Consider the following 26,069-nt stretch of genomic DNA (forward strand, 5'->3'; position numbering starts at 1 on the left):
GGGCCTCTCAAACAGCACTGCCTTGTCTGTACATGGCTGCTGAACCGTGGAGAACAAATCAAACAAACACTCCAGTCTCACATGGAAGGTTCTGTAGAAAGCGTCCTGTTTCTGTTTCCTTGAGAATGTCTGTCAAATGCATTCTTCATTTCGTCAGAGCTCAGACCTTCAGATGACCAGAGAAAAGCATCCTTGGCGGATGTCCATGGCAGTATTTGACAGAGATGTGGAAGAAAGACAATAATAATTAGACTTTTCTTAGAAGGAGCATCTCTTAGACAGTGTTAAGATGTCAACAACACAATGAGACCCTCTCTAGCACTTGTCACTGATCTGCTGTGTTTGGTTTCAACACTGTTAGTTGAAAGCATCATATGAACCACAAATCGGTATGCCTAACAGGGGTGGTTTGTGAAATGTGTCAGTTGAGCATGTGTGTTACTGTGTTTGTGTAAAGCTATTTTCTGTCCCAAAAGGATACATTGCTCTCTTGTTCCCCCCCTCTCTCTGCAGAGCTGAGGTCCACTGGCACTGCCCAGCACTTTGCCTACCTGCTGAACACGTCTGACTATCGTATCCTGCGTATGGACGAGGACCACGACCGCATGTACGTGGGCAGCAAGGACCACATCCTGTCCCTGGACCTCCATGACATCAACAAGGAGCCACTCATTGTAAGACCTTACAGTCACTAACACTTCACCTCTTCACCTTCCCTTACCTCCTGTCACCCCATCCTTCTCCCAAATCCAGTCAGCTGATGTTCTGAAAGAGCTGCAAAATCTGGACCACTACAAATAAGCCGGGCTAGACAATCTGGACCCTTTCTTTCTAAAACTATCTGCCGAATTTGTTGCCACCCCTATTACTAGCCTGTTCAACCTCTCTTTCATGTCGTCTGAGATTCCCAAAGATTGGAAAGCAGCTGTGTTCATCCCCCTCTTCAAAGGGGGGGACACTCTTGACCCAAACTGCTACAGACTTATATCTATCCTACCCTGCCTTTCTAATGTCTTCGAAAGCCAAGTCAACAAACAGATTACCGACCATTTCGTATCTCACCATACCTTCTCTGCTATGCAATCTGGTTTCAGAGCTGGGTTCACTTCAGCCACGCTCAAGGTCCTAAACGATACCTTAACCATCATCGATAAGAAACATTACTGTGCAGCCGTATTAATTGATGTGGCCAAGGCTTTTGACTCTGTCAATCACCACATCCTCATCGGCAGACTCGACAGCCTTGGTTTCTCAAATGATTGCCTCGCCTGGTTCACCAACTACTTCTCTGATAGAGTTCAGTGTGTCAAATCGGAGGGTCTGCTGTCCGGACCTCTGGCAGTCTCTATGGGGGTGCCACAGGGTTCAATTCTTGGACCGACTCTCTTCTCTGTATACATCAATGATGTCGCTCTTGCTGCTGGTGAGTCTCTGATCCACCTCTACCCAGACGACACCATTCTGTATACTTCTGGCACTTCTTTGGACAACAGTGTTAACAACCCTGCAGGCAAGCTTCAATGCCATACAACTCTCCTTCTGTGGCCTCCAATTGCTCTTAAATACAAGTAAAACTAAATGCATGCTCTTCAACAGATCGCTGCCTGCACCTAAAACTATCTGCCTGTCTAACATTACTACTCTGGACGGCTCTGACTTAGAATTCGTGGACAACTACAAATACCTAGGTGTCTGGTTACTCTCCTTCCAGACCCACATCAAACATCTCCAATCCAAAGTTAAATCTAGAATTGGCTTCCTATTTCGCAACAAATCATCCTTCACTCATGCTGCCAAACATACCCTTGTAAAACTGACCATCCTACCAATCCTCGACTTTGGCGATGTCATTTACAAAATAGCCTCCAATACCCTTCTCAACAAATTGGAAGCAGTCTATCACAGTGCCATCCGTTTTGTCACCAAAGCCCCATATACTACCCACCGCTCTCGTTGGCTGGCCCTCGCTTCATACTCGTCGCCAAACCCACTGGCTCCATGTCATCTACTAGGCAAAGTCCCCCCTTATCTCAGCTCGCTGGTCACCATAGCATCACCCACCTGTAGCACGCGCTCCAGCAGGTATATCTCTCTGGTCACCCCCAAAACCAATTATTTCTTTGGCCGCCTCTCCTTCCAGTTCTCTGCTGCCAATGACTGGAACGAACGACAAAAATCTCTGAAACTGGAAACACTCATCTCCCTCACTAGCTTTAAGCACCAGCTGTCAGAGCAGCTCACAGATTATTGCACCTGTACATAGCCCATCTATAATTTAGCCCAACTACCTCTTTCCCTACTGTATTTATTTTATTTTATTTATTTATTTATTTTTCTCCTTTGCACCCCATTATTTTTATTTCTACTTTGCACATTCTTCCACTGCAAATCTACCATTCCAGTGTTTTACTTGCTATATTGTATTTACTTTGCCACCATGGCCTTTTTTTTGCCTTTACCTCCCTTATCTCACCTCATTTGCTCACATCGTACATAGACTTGTTTCTACTGTATTATTGACTGTATGTTTGTTTTACTCAATGTGTAACTCTGTGTCGTTGTATGTGTCAAACTGCTTTGCTTTATCTTGGCCAGGTCGCAATTGTAAATGAGAACTTGTTCTCAACTTGCCTACCTGGTTAAATGAAGGTGAAATAAATAAATAAATAAATAAATACATCTCCTCCCTTCCCTCCCCTCTCCTCTCCAAGGCTCTATAAACCCGGGTGAGGCTAACCATTTACCTCAGCTCTCAGAAACGGCCCCGAGGGTCATATGTTCCGTTCCGCTGCCCTGCGTTGGATGTTTTGATTAGCTCACCTCCAGTTTGTATTTGACTGCACCATTTTCTGGAGATGAGGGTTGTAAAACTACAAAAACATATCTAGATATGACCATTCCTAGTCGGCTAATATTACCGTAGTTGGATATCCCTGTGTCAGGTTTAGCCCCACAGCTATAAAGTCCAGTGATGTTGAACGGGTTGTGCGATGGGTTGGGTTATTGCTATAAAATGACCTCTGTTTTCCCCCTGCATTCAGCTCCACTGGCCTGTCTCCCAGCAGAGGAAGACTGAGTGTCTTCTAAGTGGAAAGGACACCAATGTAAGTATTTCTGTTGACTCTCCATTTCCACACAACTAATTCAGCATTTATGTTTCAGGTCAGGTGATTTGTGCCATCTGTAACATGAAGTCATGTATTTTCTTCATATATTGAACATCTATAAAGTTTTTTTTTTTACTCACTTATATTTGTGTGCCTGTATTGCTAGGTGTATACAGCCTAAGTATTTATGTGAGTTTTTAGCTTAGTGAAAAAGGGTTCAAGCGAAACCATTCTAGTGGCACACACCTGTGTGGATCTCATTTGGCACTGTAAAAGCCTGGTTCCCCTCTGTCTGGCCAGGCAGACAGGGCAGGACTGGCACTGAACAGCTCATAGGAGACCAACCAGCCTCACTGTCTCCCTTCGGCCAGTGTTAAGTCTGGATAAATAGATGACCGTTAAACTGGTATATTGAAATATTGACATTCTGTACCTTGTTCTATCTGGGTATCATTCATGTTGATAATCCATTCTTGTTTGTCTATGTTTGTCCCCGAGCAGGGCGAGTGTGGGAACTTCATCCGTCTGATTGAGCCGTGGAACAGGACCCACCTGTATGTCTGTGGGACTGGAGCCTACAACCCCGTCTGTACCTACGTCAACCGCGGACACAAAGCACAGGTTAGAGCTCCATGAGTTTTGGAATACACTAGGTGTGTGTTCCCTACGCTACAGTACACAGTCAAGAGGTGAAGGAGGGAGACTACTGCTCTGACATTTTAGTCTCCATCCCACACCTCTAACCCAGCCTTCCTCCCTTCCATCTTTCTCTCGCTCTCTCTTTCCATCCCCACACCTCTCTTTCTCTCTCTACCTCTCTCTCAATCCTACTTTCATTCCTACCTTCACAAACCTCTACCCCTCCTGATACCACAGCTTCATCTCCTGCCCCCATGGCTAGACAACCATTGGAGTCTCAGCCTGCACACAGCTGTCGTACCCAGCGCAGTGTTGCTGTTACCGTTACTGTTACGGTGCTGTCTGTTTAGTCTCACTCCTTAATTGGAAGACTTGAGTTTCCTGGAGCCGGGCATCACCACCACAGAGTACTTCCCTGTTTTATTGCCCCTCTCCAATAACCCCAGCCCTGCTGCTTTAAATTCAACACTTGTTCCTTAACAATGTTCCTGGGGCATTTAAGAGGGAATAAATTAAAGGGTTGTGGATAAATAATATTTCCCTGTTTCCTCCTCTCTGAGGACTCTGCCTGATGCAGAGGACACAGTTAGACCTCTTCACACCCCTCTGCTATTTCATATGGATCCATATGACCCTTACTAACAAAGGGCATCCATCCATCCACTCATAGCTCTAGCAGCCCTGTGCCTCTCAGTTGGCCTGCTCCCTCTTTGCTCCCTCAGCCTCTAGTCCTCACCATGTGAGGAGTTGGGTCATTGGCCATGGCAGCTCCCATTATGGGGTGCCAGTGAAATGTCCTAGTTATAGTACATTAATGAGATGGCTTTTATTTTCCCTTCACATCGAACAGACAGGTCAGTCTCTTCCCGTGAGCCCTCGCTCTCTCTCTCTCTCTCTGGAGTTAAGTATGGGAGCAGAGATGTAAAATAGTACAACCATACACACACACACAGCTTTTCAGACGGGAAACCATGAGTAGGCGAAACGCTGCTCAATGCCAGAAACCGGCTCATTTTCTAATGTGGATGTATACACACACATGGACACTCCTTCTCATACGTCAGGAACCTGCTTTTGTAACTGAAGACATGCAGATCAATTGATAACAGCTTGCCAGATTTCAGAATTCTTTCATTTTCAGTTAAGCCATTATTCAGGCGTGATTTCCTTTTTACAAACCTAAAGGATAGTAGCCTACATGGGGCTATGATAGCTAGTATTGTCTGGAAAAGCCAAATATTGGTTCTTGGCAGCAGCTCAGGCCAGAGTTGAGTGGATATACCATGCTGTGAGAGACTGTATTGACTCATCGACAGGGTATAGAACGGATATTGCTGATGTTCGTGCCATCTGTTGAAGTTAAGCTACGCAAACATTAATCTCACAGAGAATGTAGAGAATGAGAAATCCATACATTTTCCTCACAAGCTGTCCGAATGACATTATTCAAACAGTCATGCAGTCACATCAGACCAAGACCAGTTTACAGAGTTACTGAGCTCACGTCAGGTCCCGCCTACTGCAGGTGCGTAACATCCAGAATGTGTCGCTGTCTCCTGTTTTAGGCCGCCATGCACCTGCAGATGCCCCAGACTGGAGCGAGGGCTAACCGCGCGGCCGAACCCAGCGCTGTGTTCGAGACACTGGGACTGAAGGTGGGACGTGGGTCAGGTGCCCGTCACTAGCCTGGACGGTTCTGCCTGTCTGCCCCTGAGCCTTGCCCCTATGGGCTGGGGAGTGCACTGGCAACCCACTCTGGGCCTCAGCTTGCATGCCATGCGCACTCTGTCTCCCCCTCTCTCCCTCTCTCCCTCTCTCTCTGTAGGGGGAGGGCTGTGCATGTCTCCTGACCCCTCTGTTCTGTCTGTGCTCATTCTGTGTCTTGAAGCACTTCTGTCATCATCAGTTGAATTGTCCCACTGCGTTGGGTCTCTAGTGTAGTTGACCGCTGATCTCCTCACTGCTAAGCATGTCTTCTCTAGACCCTGTCCATTTGGAGAAAATAAATTGGTTGTTCAAATGTTTGTCTGTTTTTGTTTCCTCTGTCATATTTCTGTTGTGCGTTGCTCTCGTTGTTCATTTGTCAATTTTTGTGTAAGCCTCATCTTTTGAGTACTCGCTCTTTCTCATGCTCACTCACTCACTCACTCACTCACTCACTCACTCACTCACTCACTCACTCACTCACTCACTCACTCACTCACTCACTCACTCACTCACTCACTCACTCACTCACTCACTCACTCACTCACTCACTCACTCACTCACTCACTCACTCTCTCTCTCTCTCTCTCTCTCTCTCTCTCTCTCTCTCTCTCTCTCACACTCTTGGTGTGCTGTTGAACTGATTCTCCACTATTTGTGTCACCTGCTTCTTATGCATGAGAGAGATGAATGTCCAGCACGTTGTGATTTTCTACACAAGGTCACATAACATGTTAATACACTACACAATCAAATATAGAGCTTTCATTGAGGATTAATACAGTATAACACTGACACCATCGATGACTGATGTATGACAGTGCTTCTAACTAATAAGCCCATTTGTGGTCGATAAATTAATCTCTTTCCTCTCCTCCTTACATTGTCCTGTCACTTGTGTTATAGGACACAGAACACCCCACCCTCCAGTCCTTCACCCCCCACCCCCCCACCCCCACCCCGCCGCCCTCTCCCTCTGTAGGAATGTGGGCCAACCTCTCCCACAGGTCTCACACGGTTAACGTCTGACCCACTCTCACTGCAGCCCTGTTAGTTCAGGACAAACACAAACTGCTAAAGCAGAAAGGAAATAATAGATCCACATAGCTGAGCAACACCATTCACAGTACAGGAAGGAACTCTTAACCCTTAGAAGGACAGGGCCATTATGTTTGAATGTGTTGCATGCAACACTTAGTCCTCTGTCGGGTAAAATCTTTCATAAAGGGTTTAAAAACATGTTCAGAGAATATCCCTTGGCACATGTGACCACATTTTCATTAACATCTGGCATCTCTTGCAGGGAGCTGCCAACACCTTCACATTTACATGTGTGGTTGATTTTAATCAAAGGTGAGAGGGAATATCATAAGGGTGCACGCAGGAGCCAGTTGAGAATAACATTGGCAAGCGCTGCACTTTCTCCTGTGTTGACGGACAAGGACAAAGGTGTCTTCGTCTCTCTGCTCCCCTCAGTCCTCGATTGGAGAGTGAGGGATTGGGGGATTTTACTTGTTCTGGTTTGTGGCAAGGCTACAGGGCATGTCATCGCATGCCATTGGCTCTTTCTATCCGCGACTCCAAATACCTGCCAATCACCTTTCAGTGCTGTGTATAGAGACACCAGGAGAGAACAGCCCCTTGACGCATTATGCCCTCAGTCATTCTAGTGCACTAGAGAGGAATTAAAAGAGTTGGATTGAGATCCTGTTTTTTTTCTATATGCAGGCACTCTCATTAGTCTATGTTTCATCCTTTACAAACCACAATGCCTTATAGGCCCCAGAGGACCTACTGGAAGAATATTGAACTGCCTCAATTTTCCCTCCACCAGGGAATCACACTGACATGATGAAGACCACTATGAATTTATTACTTCTTTCTTATGATTTTTCCATTTTAGGAATACATATGGCATTTGGAGCCGGGAAAAGTGGAGTCTGGGAAGGGAAAGTGCTCCTACGACCCAAAGCTCAACAGTGTCTCGGCTTTGATCAGTGAGTATCATCATCCAAGCCACACTTGGCCACATGGCTGGAGATGTCCCAGGAATATCCCAGTCCCAGTCCATTCCAGTTCACCCAGTTTGTCCCCATGGCTCTCTCCGTGACTCTGACGGTCCCTGAGGCCATGTCCCCTGTGTACGCCTACTTTTATCTCCCACTGCTACAAATGGCCACCTCCTTTATCCCAATTTTTTTTGGGGGGGCAACTTTTAAACGTTTGTATTGCCTAACATCTGTCCAGGCAGACAAAGTATCATTTTTCATTCTGTGCCTATTTTCCATGAGATGGATAGCAGAGCAATGCTGATCTCATCTCTGATGATAAAATCAGAAGGCATCATGCCTTGTTAAGAATCGGATTTAAGGAGCTGTGGGCACAGACCAGTGGGTTCACAGTTTTAATAAGCCAATCCTTTCCATGGTAGCTTTGTGACTTTCATTGGAAAAATACCAAGAACATATTCATATGATTTGTTGTGGTCATTTATTATGAGAAATCCAATCATATGCTTTTCTAGCCAATACATGCAGATCAATCACATGACACATTGCAACATGTTTGGTTTGTGGTAACTTCATGTTGTAAGGTATGGTGTTGGTGGATCTTCTAAAAGGAACCATGAGGTAGTTGAGTGTCCTCCACCCTCCACTCATGGTCATTCTGCCTGGGCCAGACCTCACAGTTGCCACCCGTGTAAATTGATCCTGACTGTGGGGTGGGACAGTCAGTGTAAGTTGATCCTGACTGTGGGGTGGGAAAGTCTGTGTAAATCGGCAGCACGGCCTTCCCACGTTAGCACACTGCCAGCTGACCAGGGCGGAACCAGGGAAGCAGGGAACCAGGGAACCAGGACGAATGAACCCCAGTCTCTACCAGTTAACATCAGCTATGGGTGACTAATGGCGGGGAATAAGAACTGGATATTACTTTGACCCCTAAAAGGTCACACATGTAGGTCTACCCCCTCACCCCTACCCCTAGATATCATACACGCTCTATACTGTAAATCAGGGCCTGTGTTGACTTTACTTATTAAAGACCTGGAGAATTGAATTAATTATGTTACAGACTAGTAGTATAGTTGTTGCTGCCTTTGCCCTGAGCCCCTGCTGTCCCATTAACCCCACCCCTGAGAACTCCCCGTAGCTACTAAATGCTTGCTGGGACACCTGCTCTCATATGAGGCCCAAACAGCAACTGGAGGACCAAAATTCAGTCTCCCCACTGATTAACAAGACTCTGGTCCTTCTACCCTGTGTGTGCCTTATTCACATAACTTTAAAAAGCCTGGGTAGTGGCTAGTCCGTTTGGCCAAACAGCGTGATCTTTATTATGTGTATTATGATGTATGCTGTTCATCTGTCTTTGTCCACACTGTGTGCTAAAGATGTCTTTGTCCACACTGTGTGCTAAAGATGTCTTTGTCCACACTGTGTGCTAAAGATGTCTTTGTCCACACTGTGTGCTAAAGATGTCTTTGTCCACACTGTGTGCTAAAGATGTCTTTGTCCACACTGTGTGCTAAAGATGTCTTTGTCCACACTGTGTGCTAAAGATGTCTTTGTCCACACTGTGTGCTAAAGATGTCTTTGTCCACACTGTGTGCTAAAGATGTCTTTGTCCACACTGTGTGCTAAAGATGTCTTTGTCCACACTGTGTGCTAAAGATGTCTTTGTCCACACTGTGTGCTAAAGATGTCTTTGTCCACACTGTGTGCTAAAGATGTCTTTGTCCACACTGTGTGCTAAAGATGTCTTTGTCCACACTGTGTGCTAAAGATGTCTTTGTCCACACTGTGTGCTAAAGATGTCTTTGACATTGACACCCTGGTGATGACAGTATAAAGATATTTTGCTGGACATGGGTAAGGGAAAGCCCTAAAAATTGTTCAAAGACTTCAGTCACCCAAGTCGTCGACTGTTCTCTCTGCTCCTACACAGCAAGCGGTACCGGAGCGCCAAGTCTATGACCGAAAGGCTCCTTAACTACCCCCAAGTCATAAGACTGCTGAACAATTAATCAAATGGCCCCCCTGACTATTTACATTTACCCCCCCCCCCCATTTGTTTTTACACTGCTGCTACTTGCTGTTTATTATCTATGCATAGTCACTTCACCCCTACCCCTATGTACAAATGACCTCGACTAACCTGTACCCCTGCACATTGACTCGGTATCAGTACCCCCTGTATATAGCCTTTTTACTGTTATTTTATTGTGTTACTTTTTAATTTATTATCTGGTAAATACTCTTCTTGAACTGCATTGTTGGTTAAGGGCTTGTCAGTAAGCATTTCACTGTAAGGTCTACACCTGTTGTATTTGGCGCATGTGACAAATAAAGTTTGATTTTGATTTTAAAGTATTGGGCGCTAGGGTCCGCCAGGGGGTCTTGCCAGGGACTGAAGGTTTTATTTGGGTAGTGGGGGTTTCTGTGTAAGGAGAGCCTTAGTCCTTTATGCCAAGGGTGTGGCTGGCTTTATATCAAAGAGTCAAAGTATTTTGCTCAGCGGATGAATCTCTTTCCCTCTGTCCTTCCCTCTCCCCTCTCTCTCAGATGGTGAACTCTATGCTGGGGTCTACATTGACTTCATGGGAACAGACTCTGCCATCTTCCGTACTGGGAAACAGACCGCGATGCGTACAGACCAGTATAACTCCAGATGGTTAAACGGTAAATAAATGGCTTCTTTAAATAATATTTCATGTTTACAAAATCCTCAACTCTTTAATAAACAGGAAATGCAAACAGTTTGTAAATGATATCAACCAGATGTTCAGTGATCTTCATATCCTCCTACGCATCTTTCTCTCCTTCTCTCTCTCCTTCTCCCAGACCCTTCCTTCATCCATGTGCAGCTCATCCCTGACAGTGCAGAGAGGAATGATGACAAGCTGTACTTCTTCTTCCGTGAGAAGTCTGCTGAGATGGGCCAGAGTCCTGTGACCCAGGCCCGCATCGGTCGGATCTGCCTGGTGAGCACAGCCTCAGAATGGATTGTACTAATAATGAGACCACATTCACAAATAACAATGCATGTGACATGCACAGCAAATATACCCCAGTTTCATTAAGAAAGGGAAAGAAACCAGTCTCTGTCTGTAGAACTGATGTTTGTCTAACACTGACTTGCTAAAATCCATGTGTATTTAACCTCCATGTGTACAATACATGTCTCTATCCTTGAGATGGAACCCTGACATACAACCCTATGATCGTCTGACCTCCCGACTGGTAGTCTTAAAACGTATTAAAGGATGTAGTATATTAGGTATTCAGGTAACAGAGCAGCAGGGTAAAAGCCAGATCCCCTAAACCAGTTCTACCTGATCATTAATTGCACACACCTAGTGTCCCAGGTCTAAATCAGTCCCTGATTAGAGGGGAACAATTAAAAAAACGCAGTGAATCTAGCTTTGAGGTCCAGAGTTGAGTTTGAGACAGCGTGTGGTAATTTCCCTGACCTTCTCCCCCAAAGCTGCAAATTGAGAGTATCAGCAAAAACAAATAACAGGGAATGTGTTTGTCCCTGTAGGGTCAACTTGGAGCTTAGGATGCATCTTTCTGGGCTTTGCTTACAAACATGGAGAGCATAGTGTTTATTCAGTTAGTCACCGTGTGTGTGTGCTTGCATGTACGTGCATGTGTCAGATCTTTAGCTGCTCACAACTGTTTATTTGAGTGGATCAGGTAGTGACCCTGCACACAAACACCCATCCCCCAATCAGTGGGTTCTACACTCTGTACTGTTCTATCATGGGGCGGCAGGGTAGCCTAGTGGTTAGAGCGTTGGACGAGTAACCGGAAGGTTGCAAGTTCAAACCCCCGAGCTGACAAGGTACAAATCTGTCGTTCTGCCCCTGAACAGGCAGTTAACCCACTGTTCCTAGGCCGTCATTGAAAATAAGAATTTGTTCTTAACTGACTTGCCTGGTTAAATAAAGGTAACATTTAAAATTTTAAAAATCATTCACTGGTCCCCAGTGATACGTTCTATCATTCCCTGGTCCCCAGTGATACGTTCTATCATTCACTGGTCCCCAGTGATACGTTATATCATTCACTGGTCCCCAGTGATACGTTATATCATTCACTGGTCCCCAGTGATACGTTCTATCATTCGCTGGTCCCCAGTGATACGTTCTATCATTCGCTGGTCCCCAGTGATACGTTCTATCATTCGCTGGTCCCCAGTGATACGTTCTATCATTCGCTGGTCCCCAGTGATACGTTATATCATTCACTGGTCCCCAGTGATACGTTCTATCATTCACTGGTCCCCAGTGATACGTTCTATCATTCACTGGTCCCCAGTTATGCTGTTCTATCATTCACTGGTCCCCAGTGATACGTTCTATCATTCACTGGTCCCCAGTGATACGTTCTATCATTCACTGGTCCCCAGTGATACGTTCTATCATTCACTGGTCCCCAGTGATACGTTCTATCATTCACTGGTCCCCAGTGATACGTTCTATCATTCACTGGTCCCCAGTGATACGTTCTATCATTCACTGGTCCCCAGTGATACGTTATATCATTCACTGGTCCCCAGTGATACGTTCTATCATTCACTGGTCCCCAGTGATACGTTCTATCATTCACTGGTCCCCAGTGATACGTTCTATCATTCACTGGTCCCCAGTGATACGTTCTATCATTCACTGGTCCCCAGTGATACGTTCTATCATTCACTGGTCCCCAGTGATACGTTCTATCATTCACTGGTCCCCAGTTATGCTGTTCTATCATTCACTGGTCCCCAGTGATACTGTTCTATCATTCACTGGTCCCCAGTGATACGTTCTATCATTCGCTGGTCCCCAGTGATACGTTCTATCATTCACTGGTCCCCAGTTATGCTGTTCTATCATTCGCTGGTCCCCAGTGATACGTTCTATCATTCACTGGTCCCCAGTGATACGTTCTATCATTCGCTGGTCCCCAGTGATACCTTCTATCATTCACTGGTCCCCAGTGATACGTTTTATCATGCACTGGTCCCCAGTGATACGTTCTATCATTCGCTGGTCCCCAGTGATACCTTCTATCATTCACTGGTCCCCAGTGATACGTTCTATCATTCACTGGTCCCCAGTTATGCTGTTCTATCATTCACTGGTCCCCAGTGATACGTTATATCATTCACTGGTCCCCAGTGATACGTTCTATCATTCACTGGTCCCCAGTGATACGTTCTATCATTCACTGGTCCCCAGTGATACGTTCTATCATTCACTGGTCCCCAGTGATACTGTTCTATCATTCACTGGTCCCCAGTGATACGTTCTATCATTCACTGGTCCCCAGTGATACGTTCTATCATTCACTGGTCCCCAGTGATACGTTATATCATTCACTGGTCCCCAGTGATACGTTATATCATTCACTGGTCCCCAGTGATACCTTCTATCATTCACTGGTCCCCAGTGATACTGTTCTATCATTCACTGGTCCCCAGTGATACGTTATATAATTCACTGGTCCCCAGTGATACGTTCTATCATTCACTGGTCCCCAGTGATACGTTCTATCATTCACTGGTCCCCAGTGATACGTTCTATCATTCACTGGTCCCCAGTTATGCTGTTCTATCATTCACTGGTCCCCAGTGATACTGTTCTATCATTCACTGGTCCCCAGTGATACGTTCTATCATTCGCTGGTCCCCAGTGATACGTTCTATCATTCACTGGTCCCCAGTTATGCTGTTCTATCATTCGCTGGTCCCCAGTGATACGTTCTATCATTCACTGGTCCCCAGTGATACGTTCTATCATTCGCTGGTCCCCAGTGATACCTTCTATCATTCACTGGTCCCCAGTGATACGTTCTATCATGCACTGGTCCCCAGTGATACGTTCTATCATTCGCTGGTCCCCAGTGATACCTTCTATCATTCACTGGTCCCCAGTGATACGTTCTATCATTCACTGGTCCCCAGTTATGCTGTTCTATCATTCACTGGTCCCCAGTGATACGTTATATCATTCACTGGTCCCCAGTGATACGTTCTATCATTCACTGGTCCCCAGTGATACGTTCTATCATTCACTGGTCCCCAGTGATACGTTCTATCATTCACTGGTCCCCAGTGATACGTTCTATCATTCACTGGTCCCCAGTGATACGTTCTATCATTCACTGGTCCCCAGTGATACGTTCTATCATTCACTGGTCCCCAGTGATACGTTCTATCATTCACTGGTCCCCAGTGATACGTTATATCATTCACTGGTCCCCAGTGATACGTTCTATCATTCACTGGTCCCCAGTGATACGTTCTATCATTCACTGGTCCCCAGTGATACCTTCTATCATTCACTGGTCCCCAGTGATACGTTCTATCATTCACTGGTCCCCAGTTATGCTGTTCTATCATTCACTGGTCCCCAGTGATACTGTTCTATCATTCACTGGTCCCCAGTGATACGTTCTATCATTCGCTGGTCCCCAGTGATACGTTCTATCATTCACTGGTCCCCAGTTATGCTGTTCTATCATTCGCTGGTCCCCAGTGATACGTTCTATCATTCACTGGTCCCCAGTGATACGTTCTATCATTCGCTGGTCCCCAGTGATACCTTCTATCATTCACTGGTCCCCAGTGATACGTTCTATCATGCACTGGTCCCCAGTGATACGTTCTATCATTCGCTGGTCCCCAGTGATACCTTCTATCATTCACTGGTCCCCAGTGATACGTTCTATCATTCACTGGTCCCCAGTGATACGTTCTATCATTCACTGGTCCCCAGTGATACTGTTCTATCATTCACTGGTCCCCAGTGATACGTTCTATCATTCACTGGTCCCCAGTGATACGTTCTATCATTCACTGGTCCCCAGTGATACGTTATATCATTCACTGGTCCCCAGTGATACGTTATATCATTCACTGGTCCCCAGTGATACCTTCTATCATTCACTGGTCCCCAGTGATACTGTTCTATCATTCACTGGTCCCCAGTGATACGTTATATAATTCACTGGTCCCCAGTGATACGTTCTATCATTCACTGGTCCCCAGTGATACGTTATATCATTCACTGGTCCCCAGTGATACCTTCTATCATTCACTGGTCCCCAGTGATACGTTCTATCATTCGCTGGTCCCCAGTGATACGTTCTATCATTCACTGGTCCCCAGTTATGCTGTTCTATCATTCACTGGTCCCCAGTGATACGTTATATCATTCACTGGTCCCCAGTGATACGTTCTATCATTCGCTGGTCCCCAGTGATACGTTATATAATTCACTGGTCCCCAGTGATACGTTCTATCATTCACTGGTCCCCAGTGATACGTTCTATCATTCACTGGTCCCCAGTGATACGTTCTATCATTCACTGGTCCCCAGTGATACGTTCTATCATTCACTGGTCCCCAGTGATACGTTCTATCATTCACTGGTCCCCAGTGATACGTTATATCATTCACTGGTCCCCAGTGATACGTTCTATCATTCACTGGTCCCCAGTGATACGTTCTATCATTCACTGGTCCCCAGTGATACCTTCTATCATTCACTGGTCCCCAGTGATACGTTCTATCATTCACTGGTCCCCAGTTATGCTGTTCTATCATTCACTGGTCCCCAGTGATACTGTTCTATCATTCACTGGTCCCCAGTGATACGTTCTATCATTCGCTGGTCCCCAGTGATACGTTCTATCATTCACTGGTCCCCAGTTATGCTGTTCTATCATTCGCTGGTCCCCAGTGATACGTTCTATCATTCACTGGTCCCCAGTGATACGTTCTATCATTCGCTGGTCCCCAGTGATACCTTCTATCATTCACTGGTCCCCAGTGATACGTTCTATCATGCACTGGTCCCCAGTGATACGTTCTATCATTCGCTGGTCCCCAGTGATACCTTCTATCATTCACTGGTCCCCAGTGATACGTTCTATCATTCACTGGTCCCCAGTGATACGTTCTATCATTCACTGGTCCCCAGTGATACTGTTCTATCATTCACTGGTCCCCAGTGATACGTTCTATCATTCACTGGTCCCCAGTGATACGTTCTATCATTCACTGGTCCCCAGTGATACGTTATATCATTCACTGGTCCCCAGTGATACGTTATATCATTCACTGGTCCCCAGTGATACCTTCTATCATTCACTGGTCCCCAGTGATACTGTTCTATCATTCACTGGTCCCCAGTGATACGTTATATAATTCACTGGTCCCCAGTGATACGTTCTATCATTCACTGGTCCCCAGTGATACGTTCTATCATTCACTGGTCCCCAGTGATACGTTCTATCATTCACTGGTCCCCAGTTATGCTGTTCTATCATTCACTGGTCCCCAGTGATACTGTTCTATCATTCACTGGTCCCCAGTGATACGTTCTATCATTCGCTGGTCCCCAGTGATACGTTCTATCATTCACTGGTCCCCAGTTATGCTGTTCTATCATTCGCTGGTCCCCAGTGATACGTTCTATCATTCACTGGTCCCCAGTGATACGTTCTATCATTCGCTGGTCCCCAGTGATACCTTCTATCATTCACTGGTCCCCAGTGATACGTTCTATCATGCACTGGTCCCCAGTGATACGTTCTATCATTCGCTGGTCCCCAGTGATACCTTCTATCATTCACTGGTCCCCAGTGATACGTTCTATCATTCACTGGTCCCCAGTTATGCTGTTCTATCATTCACTGGTCCCCAGTGATACGTTCTATCATTCACTGGTCCCCAGTGATACTGTTCTATCATTCACTGGTCCCCAGTGATACGTTCTATCATTCACTGGTCCCCAGTGATACGTTCTATCATTCACTGGTCCCCAGTGATACGTTATATCATTCACTGGTCCCCAGTGATACGTTATATCATTCACTGGTCCCCAGTGATACCTTCTATCATTCACTGGTCCCCAGTGATACTGTTCTATCATTCACTGGTCCCCAGTGATACGTTATATAATTCACTGGTCCCCAGTGATACGTTCTATCATTCACTGGTCCCCAGTGATACGTTATATCATTCACTGGTCCCCAGTGATACCTTCTATCATTCACTGGTCCCCAGTGATACGTTCTATCATTCGCTGGTCCCCAGTGATACGTTCTATCATTCACTGGTCCCCAGTTATGCTGTTCTATCATTCACTGGTCCCCAGTGATACGTTATATCATTCACTGGTCCCCAGTGATACGTTCTATCATTCGCTGGTCCCCAGTGATACGTTATATAATTCACTGGTCCCCAGTGATACGTTCTATCATTCACTGGTCCCCAGTGATACGTTCTATCATTCACTGGTCCCCAGTGATACGTTCTATCATTCACTGGTCCCCAGTGATACGTTCTATCATTCACTGGTCCCCAGTGATACGTTCTATCATTCACTGGTCCCCAGTGATACGTTATATCATTCACTGGTCCCCAGTGATACGTTCTATCATTCACTGGTCCCCAGTGATACGTTCTATCATTCACTGGTCCCCAGTGATACCTTCTATCATTCACTGGTCCCCAGTGATACGTTCTATCATTCACTGGTCCCCAGTTATGCTGTTCTATCATTCACTGGTCCCCAGTGATACTGTTCTATCATTCACTGGTCCCCAGTGATACGTTCTATCATTCGCTGGTCCCCAGTGATACGTTCTATCATTCACTGGTCCCCAGTTATGCTGTTCTATCATTCGCTGGTCCCCAGTGATACGTTCTATCATTCACTGGTCCCCAGTGATACGTTCTATCATTCGCTGGTCCCCAGTGATACCTTCTATCATTCACTGGTCCCCAGTGATACGTTCTATCATGCACTGGTCCCCAGTGATACGTTCTATCATTCGCTGGTCCCCAGTGATACCTTCTATCATTCACTGGTCCCCAGTGATACGTTCTATCATTCACTGGTCCCCAGTGATACGTTCTATCATTCACTGGTCCCCAGTGATACTGTTCTATCATTCACTGGTCCCCAGTGATACGTTCTATCATTCACTGGTCCCCAGTGATACGTTCTATCATTCACTGGTCCCCAGTGATACGTTATATCATTCACTGGTCCCCAGTGATACGTTATATCATTCACTGGTCCCCAGTGATACCTTCTATCATTCACTGGTCCCCAGTGATACTGTTCTATCATTCACTGGTCCCCAGTGATACGTTATATAATTCACTGGTCCCCAGTGATACGTTCTATCATTCACTGGTCCCCAGTGATACGTTCTATCATTCACTGGTCCCCAGTGATACGTTCTATCATTCACTGGTCCCCAGTTATGCTGTTCTATCATTCACTGGTCCCCAGTGATACTGTTCTATCATTCACTGGTCCCCAGTGATACGTTCTATCATTCGCTGGTCCCCAGTGATACGTTCTATCATTCACTGGTCCCCAGTTATGCTGTTCTATCATTCGCTGGTCCCCAGTGATACGTTCTATCATTCACTGGTCCCCAGTGATACGTTCTATCATTCGCTGGTCCCCAGTGATACCTTCTATCATTCACTGGTCCCCAGTGATACGTTCTATCATGCACTGGTCCCCAGTGATACGTTCTATCATTCGCTGGTCCCCAGTGATACCTTCTATCATTCACTGGTCCCCAGTGATACGTTCTATCATTCACTGGTCCCCAGTTATGCTGTTCTATCATTCACTGGTCCCCAGTGATACGTTATATCATTCACTGGTCCCCAGTGATACGTTCTATCATTCACTGGTCCCCAGTGATACGTTCTATCATTCACTGGTCCCCAGTGATACGTTCTATCATTCACTGGTCCCCAGTGATACGTTCTATCATTCACTGGTCCCCAGTGATACGTTCTATCATTCACTGGTCCCCAGTGATACGTTCTATCATTCACTGGTCCCCAGTGATACGTTCTATCATTCACTGGTCCCCAGTGATACGTTATATCATTCACTGGTCCCCAGTGATACGTTCTATCATTCACTGGTCCCCAGTGATACGTTCTATCATTCACTGGTCCCCAGTGATACCTTCTATCATTCACTGGTCCCCAGTGATACGTTCTATCATTCACTGGTCCCCAGTTATGCTGTTCTATCATTCACTGGTCCCCAGTGATACTGTTCTATCATTCACTGGTCCCCAGTGATACGTTCTATCATTCGCTGGTCCCCAGTGATACGTTCTATCATTCACTGGTCCCCAGTTATGCTGTTCTATCATTCGCTGGTCCCCAGTGATACGTTCTATCATTCACTGGTCCCCAGTGATACGTTCTATCATTCGCTGGTCCCCAGTGATACCTTCTATCATTCACTGGTCCCCAGTGATACGTTCTATCATGCACTGGTCCCCAGTGATACGTTCTATCATTCGCTGGTCCCCAGTGATACCTTCTATCATTCACTGGTCCCCAGTGATACGTTCTATCATTCACTGGTCCCCAGTGATACGTTCTATCATTCACTGGTCCCCAGTGATACTGTTCTATCATTCACTGGACCCAGTGATACGTTCTATCATTCACTGGTCCCCAGTGATACGTTCTATCATTCACTGGTCCCCAGTGATACGTTATATCATTCACTGGTCCCCAGTGATACGTTATATCATTCACTGGTCCCCAGTGATACCTTTTATCATTCACTGGTCCCCAGTGATACTGTTCTATCATTCACTGGTCCCCAGTGATACGTTATATAATTCACTGGTCCCCAGTGATACGTTCTATCATTCACTGGTCCCCAGTGATACGTTATATCATTCACTGGTCCCCAGTGATACCTTCTATCATTCACTGGTCCCCAGTGATACGTTCTATCATTCGCTGGTCCCCAGTGATACGTTCTATCATTCACTGGTCCCCAGTTATGCTGTTCTATCATTCACTGGTCCCCAGTGATACCTTCTATCATTCACTGGTCCCCAGTGATACGTTCTATCATTCGCTGGTCCCCAGTGATACGTTCTATCATTCACTGGTCCCCAGTTATGCTGTTCTGTCATTCACTGGTCCCCAGTGATACTGTTCTATCATTCACTGGTCCCCAGTGATACGTTCTATCATTCGCTGGTTCCCAGTGATACGTTATAACATTCACTGGTCCCCAGTGATACGTTATATCATTCACTGGTCCCCAGTGATACGTTCTATCATTCACTGGTCCCCAGTGATACGTTCTATCATTCACTGGTCCCCAGTGATACGTTATATCATTCACTGGTCCCCAGTTATGCTGTTCTATCATTCACTGGTCCCCAGTGATACGTTCTATCATTCACTGGTCCCCAGTGATACGTTCTATCATTCACTGGTCCCCAGTGATACGTTCTATCATTCACTGGTCCCCAGTGATACGTTCTATCATTCACTGGTCCCCAGTGATACGTTATATCATTCACTGGTCCCCAGTTATGCTGTTCTATCATTCACTGGTCCCCAGTGATACGTTATATCATTCACTGGTCCCCAGTTATGCTGTTCTATCATTCACTGGTCCCCAGTGATACGTTATATCATTCACTGGTCCCCAGTGATACTGTTCTATCATTCACTGGTCCCCAGTTATGCTGTTCTATCATTCACTGGTCCCCAGTGATACGTTCTATCATTCACTGGTCCCCAGTTATGCTGTTCTGTCATTCACTGGTCCCCAGTTATGCTGTTCTGTCATTCACTGGTCCCCAGTGATACGTTCTATCATTCACTGGTCCCCAGTGATACGTTATATCATTCACTGGTCCCCAGTTTTTCTGTTCTATCATTCACTGGTCCCCAGTGATACATTCTATCATTCACTGGTCCCCAGTTTTGCTGTTCTCTCTTTTTCACTTCTATACATATCTGGATGCTCTTAATGCTGTTCGGTTTATTGTCTCTACACACTCCTAGTACCCAAATATATGAACAAATGTATAGCGTATTTGCTCAAATAATGTAACACAAAATGTATGAAAACAATTTCAAATCCCAGGTAGGGACTTATTACATATAAATATGTGTAGACTGTCATGTGCAGTATGTACAGGCCTACAACCATCATGTGGGTATTACAGTGATATATGTGGTGAAAACAATTTGTTAGAGCAATATTTATTAATGTATGACCTGGCAGTGTAGTTTCCCCATAAAAGTGGAATGTGCTTTGAGGAGAATGTGTTGGTTAAGGAGGAGGAAGCCTCTAAATCACATCTACTGGGTTTGTCTCTCCCTCACTGGGCTAGAATTTGGCTCTAAATAAAAGGAGACAGTGTTTACCATCTCATCTCCTCACAACTAACCAATTGTCAACGATTCTCCAGCTCGCTCTCCAAACCGGGCTGCTTTTTTAAATATGTACAGTGTGTGTGGGTGACTCCACCTGTGTTTATTTTTGGTGGGAGGATGTGAGTGTGTGTGTGACGAAGACCATGTTTTGCCCCTCTCTCTGTCTGTCCGCTTCTCCCACTCTATACCCTTCTCCCTCTCTCTCTCTCTCTCCCTCCACTTCTCCCTCTCTCTCTCCCTCCTTCCACTTCTACCTCTCTCTCCTATTCTCCCTCTCCCTCTGCTTCTCCCTCATTCTCTCCTTCTGCTTCTCCCTCTCCCTCTGCTTCTCCCTCTCTCTCCCTCCGCTTATCCCTCCCCTTCCACTTCTTCCTCTCTCTCCCCCTCTCTCTCTCCCTCCGCTTCTCCCTCTCTCTCCCTTTCCCTCTCCCTCTTCTTCTCCCTGCAGAATGATGACGGTGGACACTGCTGTCTGGTCAACAAGTGGAGCACTTTCCTGAAGGCTCGGCTCATCTGTTCAGTGCCGGGGGCCGACGGGATCGAGACACACTTCGACGAGCTCCGTGAGTTCTCCTCCCTTCCCTTGATATGGTGACACCCGTTATCCACATTAACGTGAGGAGCGAGGAACCAGACAGCCTGTGGCATGTCTTGAGGTTTCCCATTGGTATTAATACTGTGTCAAATAGAGTCCACAAATTATGATGGAACTGACTCCAGACCAGCTAGAGGAACTAGTTGGTGTTGCCTGTCCTTTATAATCCTGCTTGCACTATCCATCCAGCCTGATCTCAGACCAGTTTTATCTCTGCATACCACCACCTGCCCAGAGCCTGACTGCACTGCACACAGCCCAGTCCTTGTCCCATATGGCAGCCTCTTCCATTACACTCAATACTCCTGTAGCCCATACTGCATGCTGTAATGGGAATTGCACACACTCCGGTAGTGTACTTATTATTTTCCTTCAAGAAGTCTCAAACAAAAGGTTTCTTTTTCCTGGCTGTGCATTAAGAGGTGCTCTTCCCTCCTGTAATTTACTGGATATGAGGGGCTTGCTGCCTCGTGGCAGACAGATCAGGTAGCCAGGCAGGAATGTCAGGTCCATTACTATGTCTTTCTCTCTCTCTGTCTCACTGCTTCCAGATAGAGCGTTGGAATGATGAGGCTTCTGATGGTTCTGTGACGGAGTCTACAGTTACTCAAGGCCTAACCTCAGCAATAAAAACCTTGTGTGACTTTCTATTTGACCTCTGCTTTTAGGTTATGGTTGAGTAATTCTGCTCGTGTGTGCATTAGTCTTGGACTTACCTGAACACTATGGCACAATGGTAAGGCTTTTTTTGCTAATGGTGACCATTTCACCCAAGTAAATGAAAGGATATCCAAACCGCAAGCACCGTACTCCGCACTGGTATAATTACTCCAGTAATACAAGACAACAAGATCTATGTGCCATCTAGATAATATGTACTCTGAGTATCTCTAAAACGTACATGCCACCAAAGTATTTGGGTTTAGCCTACCTTGATGTAAGAAGAACTTTGCAGCAAGCCGGGACTGGTTGTGAAAGTACCTGGATAAAGAGAACAGATTAACTTACATTTCCCCTCTCTCTATTAGTGTTGTAGTAAGGGAAAGAGGACATTGGGGTCATTATTGAAAACGTTGATGAGCCTTCCAGCCCAGCTTTAGGCCTTGTTGTTTGGGAGCAGTATTATGTGTGACTGCGGTTAGCGAGGGAGGCCAAAGACCCAGAGAGTTTTTACAGTTGGAAAGAGAAAAAGACTTGGCTCTACCTGAGAACTTGCATCCACATTACACACAGTAAATTGAAACACACAATGTAGAGGCTTTATCCAGGCACATGTGGTTGTATTCTATGTCAAAATTAACAGGCCAAAGAAAATAGGTTGTAGATATACAATAAAGAGATGCTATAAAGGTTTAAATTGTATGGTTTGATATAAATTAAGAGGTGCATTGCATGAGCTTGAGCTTGATCAACAATATGGCTCATGGACTTCAGAGAGAAGACTTTATGAGAAATGAACAAGAGTGGTAAAGAAAAAGAAAGACTGAAAGAGAAAGAGAAGGGGGGAGTGGGAGAGAGCGATATCAGTCAAAGCTCCAGCAGAAATACATTCTGTTTTTATTGCTTTAGAAAAGAGGAAAGGGCAGTTTCGGTTCCATTCATAGCTCTTATTAAAGACATACTCCAGAAATGTGGCTACTGCTAAGTATTTTTTAAACCTCCTGATTTGGGCTTGATGTGTCAATGTGTAGTTCATACATAAATAACCTATGAGCAGAATTACCGTCTTACCTCAATTAGCCATGGAATCCCAAGTTTGAAAGCAACTGTTTTTCTAGAACCTGTGCTGTGCCATTTTCCCTACACTTTCCCCCATGTTGGTTAGCCCCCTAGCAATTTGAGTTCAGCCAATGAGCTTTAGCCTCTCGCCATATGAGTGACAGCTAGCAAGAGGTACATCATGCAACAACACCAGACCGAAAAGAGAGCAATGACGTGGTGCACATATCTGCACGTACACTATGTAGACACCCTTCAAATTAAGGTATTTGGCTATTGCAGCCACACCCGTTGCTAACAAGTATATCAAATCGAGCACACAGCCTTGCAATCTCCATAGACAAACGTTGGCTGAAGAGCTCAGTGACTTTCAACGTGGCACCATCATAGGATGTCACCTTTCCAACAAGTCAGTTTTTGTCAAATTTCTGCCCTGCTAGAGCTGCCACGTTCCACTGTAAGTGCTGTTATTGTGAAGTGGAAAGGTCTAGGCAACAAACTGCCTTTGGAAGCAACGTCAGCACAATAACTGTTTGTCGGGAGCTTCATGAAATGGGTGTCTATGGCCCAACAGCTGCACACAAGCCTAAGATCACCATGTGCAATGCCAAGCGTTGGCTAAAGGGGTGTAAAGCAGTGGAAACGCGTTCTCTGGAGTGATGAATCACGAATCTGGGTTTGGCGCATGCCAGGAGAACGCTACCTGCCCGAATGCATAGTTCCAACTGTAAAGTTTGGTGGAAGACAAAGAATGGTCTGGGGCTGTTTTTTGGGTTAGGCTCCTTAGTTCCAGTGAATTGAAATCTTAATGCTACAGCATACAATGACAATGACAATACAATGACAATGCCCTTGTGAACAAAGTAAGGTCCATACAGAAATGGTATGTCGAGATCGGCCTGCAACGGAGCCCTGACCTCAACCCCATCGAAAACACCTTTGGGATGAATTGGAACACCCACAGCTAATGCTCTTGTTGCTGAATGGAAGCAAGTCCCCGTAGCAATGTTCCAACAACTAGTGGAAAGCCTTCCCAGAAGATTGGAGGCTGTTATATCAGCAAAGGGGGGACCAACTCCATATCAATGCCCATGATTTTGCAATGAGATGTTCGATGAGAAGGTGCCCACAAACTTTTGGCAATGTAGTGACGTTGTATTTTCAGTGACTACTTTCAAAAGTATACAAATGTACCGGAGAATAACTTTAACAAGCCTTCCTGTTGCCAACTCTTCTCTGCCTTGTCAGAATATTTCTATTTCCAATCAAGTAGCTTTTTCCCCTTTATAATAATACTATTTTGGGGGGCAACCGACTGCTGTACATGTATTGAGCTAATGATAGCTCCTGTTGTCTGTCTGTTTGTGACTAACGTGTAGTTTATCTGATTCATCCCTTTCTGTACTGGAACAGCGGTGTGTCTTGGTGGGGCTCATCTGTTGTATGACAACCCTGACAGCCCTTCTCTCTGTGTCTGTAGTAACCCATGACCGTTCCGCTGTTCTGCCTTGAGCAGCTGTGGGCTCTGGAGGAGGGTGTATGTGTGTGTGTGCATACGTATATGTATGCATGTGTGTGTCTAGAGATAAAAGGTGGTTAAGGAGGAATAAGGACCATATGCTCTGTTTCAGTCCCTCTCCTTATCCTTTGCTATGGGAATGAAATCATAACCTCAGACTCTCCCCTGAGAGAGCCTTGAGTGACACTCAGAGCGTACACATACAACTGGACTCACCAGGCCTGCTCACCTCTACTGTCATACAACTGGACTCACCAGGCCTGCTCACCTCTACTGTCATACAACTGGACTCACCAGGCCTGCTCACCTCTACTGTCATACAACTGGACTCACCAGGCCTGCTCACCTCTACTGTCATACAACTGGACTCACCAGGCCTGCTCACCTCTACTGTCATACAACTGGACTCACCAGGCCTGCTCACCTCTACTGTCATACAACTGGACTCACCAGGCCTGCTCACCTCTACTGTCATTCTGTTGTGTATATACAGTTAGAACTATGTCAACCGGAAAACTATTGTTTTTAGTATGTCACCATTGCAAATACTAGTGAATAAAAATGTGTCCAGTCTACGGAAAAGGAGTAATTTGTGACTATAAGACTTGTAGAATGTATTATACATCAGATCATTGTCCATTAAATGCCATGTACTGCTTTCAATTCAAGTTGTAGAGTTCTCACAGGTTCTTGACAGCGTGGTATGTGTAGACATGCAGTGTCTTTATCCTCTGGCCAATGGACATTCCCCTACTACACACTGTCAGGCTGGCCACTTACTCTTGAATTCTGTTCTGTGAGGTAGATGGGCCTCCTGAGAGGAGAATGTGGGACAGTCAGAGAGCAGGCCAGCGGGGAGAGACAAACTGCCCAAATCTTAGGTAGAGTTCTTGCTGGGACCCCCAGAGGCTTGTGAGGTATGATTCCGTCTTCCTCTAGGGCTTAGAATACACTCATGGATAGAATGGTGACTTTCAAAAGGTGTTGTCTCTGAAGCTCTTTGTATTTTCTTTGTGTGTTTTATTACATTGTGTATAATACAGTACTGAATCCTTCACCTTGGCCTGCTAGTCCTTCCTGTGGAGATGTCTCTCAGTTCATTTCCTGTTGCTCTATAGAGATGTGCCATGGGCTTACACCTCCTGTTTCCGACAGCAGGATACTGGAATTCAGTAGTACAACCCTGGAGGAGGAGGCTAGCCACATCTTCTACTTTCATCTTGGCTTTGACCCCATCCTCACTGCTAGTTTATCTCCAATTCCATCAAGCCACTGCATGACTGTTATCCGGTCACACAACCTCTTTCAGCAACACAAAGCTTGACTTGCCTCTGCCCTGCAGTTTGAAAGAGGAGAGGAGAGACGTGTACATTTGCGCATCCTGTTTGACACCTTTGGATCCCTAAGAGAAGAGCTGTTCTGCCTGTTCTGATGGGAGTTCAGGTTTTGTGAAAGGCAAAGGGTGTTTCACAGAGTAACTTTTGATGGAGTGACTGGAGCTCTGTAAATATTAGCGGTGATGAGGAGTGTGCTGTGGAACAGGACGTTTCTT

The 26,069-nt window shown here is 45.7% G+C and overlaps 1 protein-coding gene across 4 annotated transcripts in view; it reads left to right on the top strand.

Annotated features, from left to right (window-relative positions):
* LOC109897985 (semaphorin-3F) overlaps positions 1 to 26,069 on the top strand; it is a 144,532-nt gene that overhangs the window by 59,863 nt on the left and 58,600 nt on the right. For 2 of the 4 annotated variants that reach the window (XM_020492695.2, XM_020492705.2), the window contains exons 3-10: positions 514 to 674; positions 3,042 to 3,104; positions 3,609 to 3,728; positions 5,312 to 5,401; positions 7,354 to 7,447; positions 10,016 to 10,132; positions 10,295 to 10,434; positions 21,133 to 21,247. In XM_020492695.2, the coding sequence (XP_020348284.1) occupies positions 514 to 674; positions 3,042 to 3,104; positions 3,609 to 3,728; positions 5,312 to 5,401; positions 7,354 to 7,447; positions 10,016 to 10,132; positions 10,295 to 10,434; positions 21,133 to 21,247 (900 nt within the window). The remainder of the gene's footprint in view (positions 1 to 513; positions 675 to 3,041; positions 3,105 to 3,608; positions 3,729 to 5,311; positions 5,402 to 7,353; positions 7,448 to 10,015; positions 10,133 to 10,294; positions 10,435 to 21,132; positions 21,248 to 26,069) is intronic. The other 2 variants (XM_020492713.2, XM_031795049.1) reach the window with 1 other exon arrangement.

The sequence above is a fragment of the Oncorhynchus kisutch genome, linkage group LG1 (genome assembly GCF_002021735.2).
Source record: "Oncorhynchus kisutch isolate 150728-3 linkage group LG1, Okis_V2, whole genome shotgun sequence".
NCBI classification, from domain to species: domain Eukaryota; kingdom Metazoa; phylum Chordata; class Actinopteri; order Salmoniformes; family Salmonidae; genus Oncorhynchus; species Oncorhynchus kisutch.